General features: G+C 36.2%; 1 protein-coding gene across 25 annotated transcripts in view; it reads right to left on the bottom strand.

Annotated features, from left to right (window-relative positions):
* Positions 1-13997, bottom strand: part of rims1b (regulating synaptic membrane exocytosis 1b) — an 81515-nt gene that overhangs the window by 20666 nt on the left and 46852 nt on the right. For 11 of the 25 annotated variants that reach the window (XM_079849388.1, XM_079849390.1, XM_079849389.1 and 8 more), the window contains 10 exons: positions 13708-13879; positions 13299-13452; positions 8009-8065; positions 5837-5990; positions 5089-5202; positions 4552-4614; positions 2322-2441; positions 1890-1979; positions 1120-1203; positions 793-906 (listed from right to left, as the gene is read on the bottom strand). In XM_079849388.1, coding sequence (XP_079705514.1) covers positions 793-906; positions 1120-1203; positions 1890-1979; positions 2322-2441; positions 4552-4614; positions 5089-5202; positions 5837-5990; positions 8009-8065; positions 13299-13452; positions 13708-13879 — 1122 coding nt within the window. Of the gene's footprint in view, positions 1-792; positions 907-1119; positions 1204-1889; positions 1980-2321; positions 2442-4163; positions 4242-4551; positions 4615-5088; positions 5203-5836; positions 5991-8008; positions 8066-13298; positions 13453-13707; positions 13880-13997 lie in introns of all 25 variants that reach the window. The other 14 variants (XM_079849379.1, XM_079849392.1, XM_079849391.1 and 11 more) reach the window with 13 other exon arrangements.

Below are 13997 nucleotides of genomic sequence, written 5' to 3'. Positions count from 1 at the left end.
CAAACTCACACAGAAACATGTGCCTCATTGCTAAGAAGTCAGATGATAACAATATGTGTTCTAAAATCATCTTCATTCAAATCATATCAAACATGTTTCATAACTAGATGGAATCAGAGTCTGAAGTAAAAAAAAAAAAATCTGTGCGTATCATACAATGCATGATTTTTTGATAAATCTGTCAGCTCTGACTGCCCAGTATCTGCAGACTGGTTATGACTTTCAGCAACTACTGTAGCATCAACTCTGTATTCCTACAGAGCCAATAAAATGGACATGGTGATGGAAAAAAATATGAGATGGGATGAAAAAATATATTTTGCATTTGCAAAGTTTCACATTAAGTTTTCCTTCATGTTCCTTTAGGGGCTCTGTATATTCCAGCCTTAACTTAAAATAATGTTCACTCGCATGAGATGAAGACTCATGCAAAAGCAGTTTTATTAAAAGAATAAAAATACGTGACCACATTATCTCCATAACCCCTCCCATTATTAGACACTTTTATTGTGTGTGACAAATACATCTGTGAATAGGGTATTTATTCATTGACCGACTGTTTTTGCTGGTAGGTGTTCAAATCAAGTTCAAGTAAACTGTTGTATCGGCCAACAAAACAAAATAACAAATAATCACCTAGTGCAACTTTGAGATTTAATGTTATCAGTTAATTAATATTTATGGCGATAACATTTTTAAGAAACAGATTATGTATTATTAAGACATCACAATAAACAACAGTGCACAAACTAAAGCAGATAAATCAAGTTCTGAGGGGCTCCCAGCATGCACCTGTCAGCTCTCGGAGAGTTAGGGCAGGAACCCCCTAAGCTGGTCTGGCCAAAGGGCATGAGAGGAGGCTCTCTCCTCCTCCTGCTGCCCCTCAGGATAGAGGTGGGCTGGAGTCTAAACACAGCCACCGCAAAGGAGGTCAAGGGCACAAAAAATAAATACAAAAAAAATTTAATGACATAATCAGACATGCAAAAAAATAAAATAAACTAAAAGGGTAAACCAACTACAAAAAATGGTAAAAATAGTGAAAAAGCTGAAATAGATTCACACACACAAAAAGATAAGTGATAAAGATATGTTCAGAGGTTTATTATGAGATCTTACCTGTCACCATCAATGGTTTTCTTGTTAGCTATCTGAGAGCTTGGCCTATCCAAATTGCCAGAATGCCTTTGAGATGGAAAATGACTGATCCATAAAACAAACAGAGTGGAAAAAACAAAAACAAAAGGAGGAATGTAATAGCTAAATGGAAAGGTATCATGGAGTTCAAGGCCAGGATGATGGATCTCTGATTTAACCAAAACTGTTAAAGGCTGAGATTGCAGAACAGACTCCTCAAGGACACTACCGTTTAAAAGTTTGGTGTCAGTAAGATTTTTAAATCGTTAGTCTGTTATCCTCACCAAATTGCATTTATTTAATAAAAAATAAAGTAAAACAGTAATATTGTCAAATATTATTACAATTTAAAGTAACTTTAATTGAATATATTTAAAAATGTGATGGTAAAGCTGTGATTGTTAAGGTGAATTATCAGCAACCATTACTCCAGTCTTCAATGTCACATAATATAATCCTTCAGAAATAATTCTTAAATGCTGATTTGGTGCTCAACAAAAATTACTCATATTATTTTTATTATTATTATGTATCAATGTAAAAGCCTTCATTGTCACTTTCGATTAATTTAATGTGTTCTTGCTGAATAAAAGTATTAATAAAACAATGATGATAATAATAATAATAATAATAAAATCTTACTGACCCCAAGCTTTTATAACGTCACACAGACACTATGTCCTGGCACAGTTTGGTTGTGGAGTAAGAATAGTATACTCGTAGGTACTGGATTCCCCTTTGTTTTCACATACCTTTCTCTTTCAGGTGAGTGGAAGTTTGACTCTGGCCTTAAACAAGTCGTGCTGGCACTTCTTACTCTGTCTAATGAAGGCTGAAGATCACTGCAAAGAAAATAAAAAGAAAGAAAGAAAGAAAGAAAGAAAGAAAGAAAGAAAGAAAGAAAGAAAGAAAGAAAGAAAGAAAGAAAGAAAGAAAGAAAGAAAGAAAGAAAGAAAGAAAGAAAGAAAGAAAGAAAGAAAGAATAATTAGTATCATACAGAAAAGCCATATGACTAATATTACTATTATAATAGTTGCTTGTTGCCATTATTTCTCAGGCATAAATACTGAAATATTTTCCAGTACCACACAAACATTTTTAATTTCTCATTACTACTCCTCACTACCTATTGACTGTACAGTTATCTTGTTTGGATTTAGTCAGCTGACCACTATTCCCTTACCCAGAGCTGACCTCATCTGTGAACCTGAGAACACGCTGTGGAATGGCACTAAGAGGGATAACTCCATCCCTCTCTGTTCGCCGTGGCGGTTTGTTCTTTAAGCATGCAGGGAGGGTAGAGCTTAGCATGGGAAGAAATAAAGAAATAAACAAAAGCATGCATAACAGCCCCAAAAAGAAAGTAAAAAATCTACGAAACTGACGTAAAAGAAGAGAGGGGCTTGGTGGCTTTTTGTATGCGAACATCACAAGAAGGGAAATTACTGATGCTCTTAGTTTAATATACACTATATGGACAAAAGTATTGGAACACACCTTTTAATTATCAGACCCAGTGCCACAAGTGTATAAAATCAAGCACCTAGACATGTAGTCAACATTTACAAACATTTATGGGAAAAAAATGGTCGTTCTGAAGAGATAGTTCACCTGTGATAGGATGCCACGTTTGCAGTCAGTTTGTGAAATTTCATCTCTGCTAGATATTTCACAGTCAACTGAAAGTGGTAGGCTATAATTCGAAAGTGGAAGCTATAGGAACTGCAGCCACGAAGTGGAAAACCACGTGAAGTCACAGATCGGTGTCACCGAGTGCTGAGCCGCATGGTGTGTAAAAGTCGCCAACGCTCTGCTGATTCCATAGCCGAAGTGTTCCAAACTTCCACTGGCATTAATAAGCTTCGTGGAATTGGTTTCCATGGCCGAGCAGCAACATGCAAGCCTCACATCACCAAGTACAATGCCAAGCGTTGGATGGAGTGGTGCAGGAGTATGCTACGTGCCTGACTGCCAACTGTTAAATGTAGTGGAGGAGGGATAATGGTACAGGGCAGTTTTTCAGGGGTTGGCCCCTTACTTCTAGTGAAAGGAAATCTTAATTTTTCAGCATAATAAGACATTTTGGACAATGGCATGTTTCCAACTTTGTGGGAACAGTTTGAGGAAAGCCCTTTTCTATTCCAGCATGACTGTGCCCTAGTGCACAACGCAAGGTCCGTGGTTGGATGAGTTTGTTGAGGAAGAACTTGATTGGCCCACTCAGAGCCTTGACCTCAATCCCATCAAACACCTTTGGGATGAACTGGAATGGATATTGCGAGCCCAGTATTCTTGTCCAACACCTGACCTCACAAATGCTCTACTGGATGAATGGGTAAAAATTCCCACAAGAACACTCCAAAATCTTGTGGAATGCCTTCCCAGAAGAAAGTGATGTCATTACAGCCCCTGTTTGTGTAATGGTCAGGTGTCCCAATACTTTTGTCCATATAGCGTATGACCTATCGGTGTGATGGGGTTGTCAACTTCAGTGTACAATGTTATATTTATATTTGGGTCATGATATGAAAATATTGTGATTCTTTGTCTTTAGTCAATTTAAAATTGTGATTTATTGCGTCTTCTTCTCACTTGATTCTCAATAATCTTCACTGGTCTTTGGACTTTACCTAAAAATATGTAGATAACTCATTCTGATTTTGAATTCAGGTTGAAAAGTAATAACTTAGTATGCTTTTGCAAACCAAAAGATTGCCCTGATGGTAGTTAATCTGCTTCTTTCCCCTTAAAAATCTTTCAACAAAGACAATTAATAATATACATACAGTTACTTTGAAAGGAAAACATTGTTAACTACAGAGGTGAAAGGTTGTATGAGACACCCTTGAGAGTACAGCACAATGAAAGGGATGAAGAACAATGTATGTAATGAGTAAAACAGCACACAAATCACACTAAGCAGAGGTACATTTCGCATTATCACAAGGGTCTGGAAAGCTTCAATAACAGAATTGGAATATGCTCAAGCACAACATTGATACTCGGTTAGTTTCAACCAGCTTACCTGTAAATATCTTTATGTATACCATTCACTAACAGTGGCATCTTTGGGGGAAGTGTGTTACAGTGCCTAGCTAATTTCCTAATTTAATTAGCACAAACAAGCAGGCATCAAAAAGAGCAAAAAAAAACAAAAAACAAAAAAAAATTATTACTCAAGCAAACACACAAAAATGTTTAAATTGTTCTAACATGGCAGGCATAGAAAACACAATTCTTAAAAGGAAAGGGAACTCAAAGATTCTTGAATTCGGCACAAAATAAATAAGTATTGCAGTAAATCCTCATTTGGTTGATTATATGTCTTTGTCAAATGATTTGTATGCTCTAAAATTGTCAAGACATAAGATACAGGTAACTCAGGGTGGCAGCTTACAGCTCTGGATTTTTACCTGTTTGTATGCAGGCACTCAGCACTCCCACCTCGGATTGATCTGTGCACCTCCAGGACCTCGCTGAGGTTGCCATGGTGATGATGAAACATTGAAAATTTGACAACCAAACATAAAAGAAAAGTAAGAGGATGGTGAGGAAAAAAGAAAAGAAAAAAAAGAAAATGTGTAGAAAATAATAGACATGTATTTAGCAATATTTGTACTATTATTAATGGGAATGAACTAAAAACTATGGCTGTTAGTCATTTTAGTAGTATTAGTATTTAGTAAAGTAACAGCATAAAACATTTTGTTGACAATATGAAAATCAAGTCAAACTCCGTTTCTAAAACATCAAATATTCTTGATGCTACTTATCATTAATAGTAAAAAGATCCATATGTGAATACAATAATGCAGTTCAATATAGCTAAAGCATTCAAATAATAAAACTGCACAAATCAATGTAGAGAGCTGAGTTACAATGTTTTCCACAAACACGCACACACATTTTTATATATGCATTTGGAGCATTAAGCACTAAAATAGCGATACCTGTCCTCTGAATATTCATAGTCCGAATCTCCGGAGCGATGTTCCTGGTGGGAGTCATGGTAACGAGAGGGAGAGCAGGAATGATGATGGTTTTTGTGGATCTCATCCAGACTCCTGATGAGAGGATGAAGGGTGATGAGTCGTACACCACATAAATCATCCTCTAGAGGGCAAGACACTGCACAGCTATATCACCTCCAGCATAATATTCTTACAATATAACATTTAAGAAAGCAAGTATGAACGGTGCATGAATCTGTGTCTATATAAAAACACTGAACACTGTAAAAATGTTTTCATTACTACAACATTTGTTTCCAAGCATTTTATTTAACATAATTATTTCATTCTAAAATATAATAACTGATAAATAATACAGGTATGCTTTACAGTGATAACAGGAAAATAATGACTCAATGATGCAAACGGAATTCAATTCGGCTGTAAAGCAGCTCTAAAAAGATAATAGTAAACAGTCATTATTCAGTTGAAATCAGTTCAGTATGGTTTCATTTCGGTTCAGTAACTGTGTAAAGTACATCAATTATGAAATGAGTTGAATTCAGCTAAATAAAGCAGCTCTGCAGAAACAGTGATGTCATCATCCAGCTAAGTTGAGTTCTCATCCAATAGTTTATGAGCACTCAAATCAGTAATATTGCTGAATATTAAGTGACCCCAGTTAGTGGTCAGTCAGGTTGAATTTGTTGAACATGCAAATATGTGGTATCCAATTGATGTGGCTCACCTCTGCATAGGGACATGTGCAGGTCGTGACCGGGCTCTACATTGGTCTTCTCGGTGTGGGGATACTGACCGCGAGCGATGCTGTATGGCCGCCTGCCTCTCAGGTACGGTCAGTGTGCTTGACCTCTCTCTGTCTCTGGAGTTCCTCTCTGCTGCTTTAATACATATACATTTTGTGTCACAAACTTGTTGCAATTAAAACAATGCACCTTTTTGGAGGGACATCAGAGAGTGACAATAACACACCCACATTCACATTTCTAAAACTACTACAACAATTCATGCCAAAGGATTGTGCTGAGGTACCAGCACAACTGCTACTGCTCTACACATGCTAGAAAGAAAACAAGCACAAAAAAGGCACTATATGATTGTATTCTTACAAATGTTTATCTGATTGTGTCACCTTACATGTGTTTATTTTCATAATCAATTGGTTTCATGTATTACATCAATGTTATCCAAGGCAGAGTTAACTATACGTGGTGCATGAGTTTTGTGATTTTAAGAAATGTGTCGCGATGGTAAAAATATGATATGGGAGGAAAAAAATAATTTAAATGCTTTTCATTCCCTCACAAAACTTTTGCGTTCTCACAAATATCTTTACCATCACCATGTCTCTTTAGTGGCTTCATAAACATTTTCCTCTCTCTTTCTTTGTATGTATTTCTTGACATAGCAGTTAAAAACCAGCAAAAAAAAAAATTATTAGAGATGCATTAAGGCTTGGTGCCCAACGGTACTCAAGTCAAGTAAATAACACAGTTTCAATGTTATAAATTAATTTCCCAGAATGCAACCTTAAACAACTAAAGATAATGCTACAGTAGAACTGATGAAGGATTTGCTGGTTAAAAACGCAGAGATTAGAGCTTTAATTAACCCAATCCATCAAATCATGATGTGAAACAAAGCATTAACGAGACGTAAAAAGCGTATATATCATTTCTGTATAATTTCCACTGAAACATACAGATTCCATTACTACAGTTCACTTATGAAAACATCTGTGAAGTGAATGTATTTGAGCACAATTTAACATAGAAGCAGATTGAGTTGTTGTCAGGAATTGATGCTCTTTGTAAGAGAAATCTGACTTTTACATTTCTAACTTGCAGTTACATTAAAATGTAGATCTGGGAAGGAAATGAATCTTCTCGCAATCAAAGTTGAAAGAAAATTAGAATAAAGCTAAATTAAGCATTGAGCGCTAGAATTCATGACTCATGCTTCTGATAAACTTTGATTGCTCATCAAAGCACTAACACTGAACAAGTATAGTTTTTTTCAATTAATAAACAGAATTTAAATGGAAAGCACTCAAATATCTGCACTGTAGACATAAACATGCAAATAAACATTGCACTAAATATTACTGCATATATAATTAACATAAATGTCAAAAAAGTCTCATTATCAACTCCTCAATATTGAAATTGACTGGTGTTATACTGGTGCAACTCTATAGCATGAAACAATATACAGTGTTTACTGCAGGTCTGACAACTTGCAGTACAGTTAAAAATATGCATGGAACATAGTATAAAACATAAAATTTAAAATATCAGCCACAGCATATTCTTCTTTTAAGCTCTAAATTCTATAGCAAGCTTTTCTACAGGCATGCAACAGAGATAACATCCATTGTCATAAGACCCATATTAATCCTGTTACATGCTGTAATACAATCTTATAATCACTTTTACCCTTTTGCTATTCCAGCTTACAACAAAATTAAACAGGTCTTATGAAGGTAATAAAAGTGTGTTTTTATAGAGAGTGATTGACTTACAGAGTCATTCCTCCACAGTGTCCATGCACAATTAATGTGAGGTACTTCTGTGGTTCAAATTAACACTACAGTTCAGCCCAGCATAGGAGGAGAGAGACCGTATTCTGTACTTCAAAAACTAACACAACCTTCTCTTATAATCCATTATTCTATTATAAAACAAACTTTTTCATCTTATGCTTTCATCTGTGCCAATTAAGAATCATATTCATTTGTATATCAACTAATGGGCTTCTATGCAAATAAAAGGCTTGGAGGAAAATTAAAAACAGTTGTATTTTCTACACCTCTGCAGTAATAATACGTGACATTAGCTTTCTCTCTCACCCTGTGTTGGGTTTCTACTCTCCGAACAGAGTAAGCATTGCCCCCACCCACCTGAGGACACTACTGTTATACCATCATCATAATCTGTTTCAATGATGCGATGAGATCCTGAGACACACACGCACACACACACACATACACAGCATACAATTCAACTGCTGAACATAAAAACAACATGTATTATAATTGCATTACAACCTGCATTCAAAGCTATTTTACCTTATTTTCCTTTATAGTGTAAAACAATAGATTTAAAGGTTTTTTGTAAAAAATTAAGCTGTTTTAAAATGCCCCTATTATGCTATTTTAAAAGTTACTAATTTTGTTTTGAATGTCTCCTACAATAGTTTTTCATGAATCCAAGATCAAAAAACACAACTTTTCTCATAATATACATATCAGAATCATTTATTTTCTCACAGTATCTGAAACGCTTTGAGGATTTAGTCTCTCTAAACCCCTCCTTACAGAGAGCCTACTCAGCTCTGATTGGTCCAATGGCTCAGTCTGTTGTGATTGGTCCTATGCTTACAGTGTGTCAAAACTGCCATTACCATATCTGAATATCAGCTCTGAAGTCTTCCTTAGCTCTTGTATACACAGTATTACAGTACGATTATGTCGTATCAATTTGAGCAAAGTGGATTTGCTTTAACAGCACAGAAAACAGCAAATTCTCGATATGTCGACAACACGAACTAAACTCTTACAGACCTCAGCTACAACTACAGTGTTAGAGGGAGGGCATTGTTCGCAGGCAGCCAATGATGACCATAGGCTGGCATTATGCAAACTTGTTACAAACCTATGTAAGTACGTGCAGGAATTAAGACTAGACTTACTTACCACTTGTTACAGGCACTTCAGAATCTATTTTGTCTTTTGTGAGACAATATCTCCATTTATCATGCACTTTAATCATCCAAACTTTGCAGACCTTTTACATTCACAAACAGCTATATAAACCACTATATGACAGCTTATGGGCCCTATCTTGCACCCAGCTCAATTGACTTTGTACACCGGCGCATGTATCATTCCTATTTTGCACCCGCGCACAGTGGACTTTTTCCCTCGAAAGACGCACGTCGGTAAATTAGGGAATGAACTTACGCTCCCGGGGGCGGTTCAGCAATAAGAGGAGGCGTGTTCCGGCGCAAACGTTCCCTGGTGCTATTTTGCAGTTTCAGAAAACAATTCCGCCACAGACCAGGAAAAACCTAGTCTAAAGTCAGTGGCGTGTGTTGCGCATGTTATTCATATGCTATTTTAAGGGCGCATGTTTGTCCATAATCAATGTAGCGTGTGCACAACGCGCATACACTTTGCTTATCTCATCTACACACAGACGCAGCAGTTTTCATTTTTGCAAATCATACATTATTACAAGGAAAAATATTAACACACAAGGGAAATCATTGTTGTGTCCATGAAGATGTGAAAAAATAGGCATAAATCTAGCTTACACATTTACCCAAATTATTATACGCCTGTTTAACCAAGGCTAATTTGGGTGGGTTTCTCCCATCCCCATATAGTGTCACTTCTCTGTCATTCACGGCCCTGACGAGAACGCCGGTCTCCTCGGCTGTGAACCGCTCCTGGCGCGCGCCTGGCAAATCCGCCGTTATAATAGCAATCCGCCATGGAACAAGCACGCCTGCTCTTAAAGGGAATGTGAGATGACGCTCTGATTGGTTTATTTCACGTTACGCCCAAACCACACCTATGAATAATGAAGCTACTTCAGACCAACCCATTTTAGATTTGTGTCGGGCACAAGAGTCATTTACCCCGCCGGTATAATAGCAACAGCGCCCAAGACCCGCCCACAAAGTTACTTGCATTTCGCGCTTGATACTTGCGCTTCAGATTGTTAAAATAGGGCCCAATATCTTATAAAGCATAATAATAGGGTCACTTTAATAACTTTCAGAAATTTAAGTAATGGATTTTGATGCAGCTTTTCTCTGGTCTGGTCTGTGTTTTTGTTTTTGTTTTGTTTTTGTTGCTTTATAAATGGCTTTGTACTGTAGCTCAGTCCCAATTACCCTCTTCTCAGCATGCACTAGTGTATGAATAATTAATATGGTTGCATTTTTTGAGCATTTGCTTGATTTATTTATACTGTAGTTGTTGATTTTGTTTTCATGTTTAGTATCTTCTTATGTGATTTCAGGATGCTTCTGTTCATGTACTGATGATCAGTTAGCTGCAGTGTTAATCTATTCAACAACATTGCTTATGGAAATGTTCATTAACAAAGTGTTTTTTTGATTATGAGTTATGACTACAAAGCCAAGGCGTAAAATATGCATAACGATGATAATGTTTTTTTAAGATAACTTTAACCAAAAATATGAAGTAAACAAATAGCACAGCAAGATACTAACAATACACATTTTTTTTAGATAAAGAATAAAATATGATTGTTTCAAATAATCAAATTATGCTGAGGATTGTCCTGCTTGAGCTGCATGTGCTGAACAATGAACACCAGTAAACTGAAGTGCTTAATTAACTAGCTTTTTCTGTAACAATGCAATAAAACCCATTTACAAAATGTAAAATGAATAACTGAAGAATTCACATTCACAAGTTATGTTTCTTTTTTTGAATGTTGATAAGTGCTTAAAGCAATATATAAAATGAATGAAAATTTGGTTTAATTTTGATTAACGTCAACAAAATAATTTGTGTCACTTAAAATTAGTAAAAACTAATTTGATATGACAAAATATTCACTAAATTTAAAGGCTTTTTTTTTCACCAAAAGACAAAAACTATGAAAAAAAACATACTAGTTAAAAATAGACTATTTCATGAGTGCTTTGTCTCATCAGTGTTTATGAGATGAGCATTCATGTGACGTTGTTAATAGTTTAGGAAAACAAGCACTTTGTTCTCCATGATGTACATTTCTCATAGAAAACATGAAATGAAGCACACAATATTGACCATTTTAAAACCATGTAAATAAAGTTTTACTTTTTTTTGTTTGTTTCTTAGAAAATCTAAAACGGGGGATACGTATGCAACCCGGTTCCCTGTGAAGGGAAAGAGACGCTGTGTCATGGCGTTGACGCTATGTACAGCAGATTGAGGAAGCTGTTCTGCTGAATCACCCGTCTACTTGTCCACCTCCAACCCCTCAGAGTCAGATGCAGAATACTATAAAATAACAATTTCTGCCTCAATCTGTGATAAGAAGCCACGTCACTTCGCAGAAGACAATTATTTCAATCACTCGTCTGACGCTATAACATGATTTTGGAATAAAATATGTTATTATTCTCATACATTGTATTTTGACGCTGTACTAAGCCAAAAAACGATTAGCATTCTCTAAATGAAATCACATAACATGGTTTAAAAATGTTTTAAATAAATCTCAGAATTTTATCATTGACTGAATTAATTCTGACGATATGACAACAAGCTGCCAAATGTTTTCTTTCAAATGAGTCTACAATTTTTGAAGTCCAAGGGCTTCAAGAACTATGTATTTTAATTTGGGTACGCCATTTTTGGGATTTGGGTTCCAAATGGGGACGCAAGTTAACAGGTTAACAGTTGTGTTGTTAAAACTTATTTATAATACTGTTGAACTGGACAGTATTTTCTCTCTCCTGGTTATGCAATAGAAAGCAAAACACAAAATTTGACTGACAAGATATTTTTTTTTTTTTCAAGGTCTCTATACATATCTCGATATACCATTACTTTGGATTCTTTTGGCCAAAAAGAATATCGTGACAGCCCTAGTAAATCAGAAAAATCTGATATCGTGACAGCCCTAGTACACACGAGAACTGACCTAGCGTGCTCCTCACCCATACAGAAAATGCATTTCATGTGAGTCGTCCGCCATAAAAAAGCAAGTGCACTGCATCACACATATCCTGTAGTTCAGTTCTGACATTGTTTTCTAGCTCCTGTCTAAAGACTTTAAATACACACACACAATACAAGAACAGACACACGCTCAACAAACATGCGGCTTCTGAATACAAATAAGCTGACCATGCGAATTTTTGGCATCTGCTTCAGACACCGGCTCACACAGGAGCATTCCCATAGCGTCAACGCCATGACGCAGCATCAGAGTTCAACTTCGAAAGGGAACATACTTTATCTAGACATGTAATCAAGTCTTCTAGACCCAAATTGTAAGACATTGTATGGTCAGTAAATATATTTTTGGTGCTAATATAAAATTTAGTGCTGGGTAACGATTAATCGTGATAAATCGCATCCAAAATAAAAGTTTGTGTTTACATAATATATGTGTGTGTGATGTGAATAATTATTTTGTCTATATAAATACACATACATGCATGTATGTATTTAAGAAAAATGTGTTATTTATTTCTACAATTTTTATATTTATACTGTAAATAATATAAATTATGTATAACTATAGGTTATATACAATATATACATGCAAATATTTCTTAAATACATACATGCATATGTGTGTATTTATATATACAAAATAATTATACACAGCACACACACATATAGGGGTGTCACTTTTGTGAAAAAATCCTGTTCGATTTTTGAGACATAAGTGTTCGTTGAATCAATTGTAAAATCGATTTTCCATGTCTAAAGACGTTTCCATTTTAAACGCCAAATATAGGCAAATCCACGAACAACTAACAAGCATTAGGACGAATGTAAAGAGGGCGCTTGAGACGCGCACAAGTCAGCAATATTCCTGATGATTTATTGGTGTGAAGTTTCGTGCACAATGACAAACGGGAGTGCAACATTCTCGAAAAACAATAAGCAGAGTGGACTGTCATAACATCAATGAAAAACATTACTGCAGGCTTCAACATGGCTGTGTTTACGATTAGAAATGTCAAACAAATTTCGCCTACGTAGGCGATTGTAGACCGTAGCCCGAATCTGTATCTGTATGCATGAGACTGTCTGAATACCGGCAGAATTCACATTTTTGTAGTAAAAAGAGAAACATTATGCAGAAGTATAATTTGCTGTTATGTGTGTTTGTCAGAGCCTGCATTTGCTGTGTGAGGCGCGTTCACTGCGAGCGTATTGTGACGAGCTGGACGCGCTCCGAGAAAAGACCGTTAAAATCGATTTCCTATTTTCGTTTTCGAAACTTGTGTTGATTGGTCCGATCGATTGTGCAATCGATTTTCGAACGGAAAGTGACAGCCCTACACACATATATTATATATATATATACTGTATATATCACATATATTAAATAATCGCGATTAATCGTTGCCCAGCATATGCAAATTATGTAAATAAATAAAAAATAAGTGACACACACATCACTAGCACACATACACTAGCTGATACTTACTTTGCAGTTTTTTACTAGGACTATCTCCATGAACATGTCTGCGGGGGAGGCAGGGGGATGGCTGAGGCAATGGTAGGGATGAAACATCATGGGATTGCAATTTGTACCAGTGTGGCTGGTCATCCAATAGAGCTGTTTCTAGCTCAATCAGAATCTGGGCAAAGAGAAAGACAGAAAGAGGAATTTGAACCATGTTAGAATAACTATTTGGAGGCCAAAAGAACCTGAAGGGTCCTGTGGAGTCAAGGGAATTGAACACATTACTTCACAAATGCACTTTTCGTTGAATTCACTTCTGAAATGAATCCATACAAATATATTATATGTTGTTCCGAACCTAGATATAGATACATAGATATCTTACTGTCAAGACAAAATAATTGAAGCACACACACACACACACACACACCTCTCCCATAAATTCACTCTCTTCTTCCTGGACTCTGGGCTGGTCCCAAACAGTGATCTCCAACATGCGCTCTCTGAAGTCTCTGCGGTGGATGTGAGAATACAGGAACGTCTGGTTCCATTTTGGCTCTGCACTCTTCTTCACCGTTTTCGTCCTTCTCTTGCTCTTGTCACTAGAGGAATGTAGTGTGTTTAAAACAGTGTGTACACTGCAAAACTTTGCAAATTTCTCCCAAAAATCAGCACAGAAAAAGCAGATTCCATTTCCACCTGCTTATTATTCAATCTTTT

Source organism: Squalius cephalus (genome assembly GCF_949319135.1).
Source record: "Squalius cephalus genome assembly, chromosome: 2".
In the NCBI taxonomy this organism is placed as follows: Eukaryota; Metazoa; Chordata; class Actinopteri; order Cypriniformes; family Leuciscidae; genus Squalius; species Squalius cephalus.
Note: the sequence above shows the minus strand (reverse complement) of the source record. Positions and strands in the feature narration are given on the sequence as shown.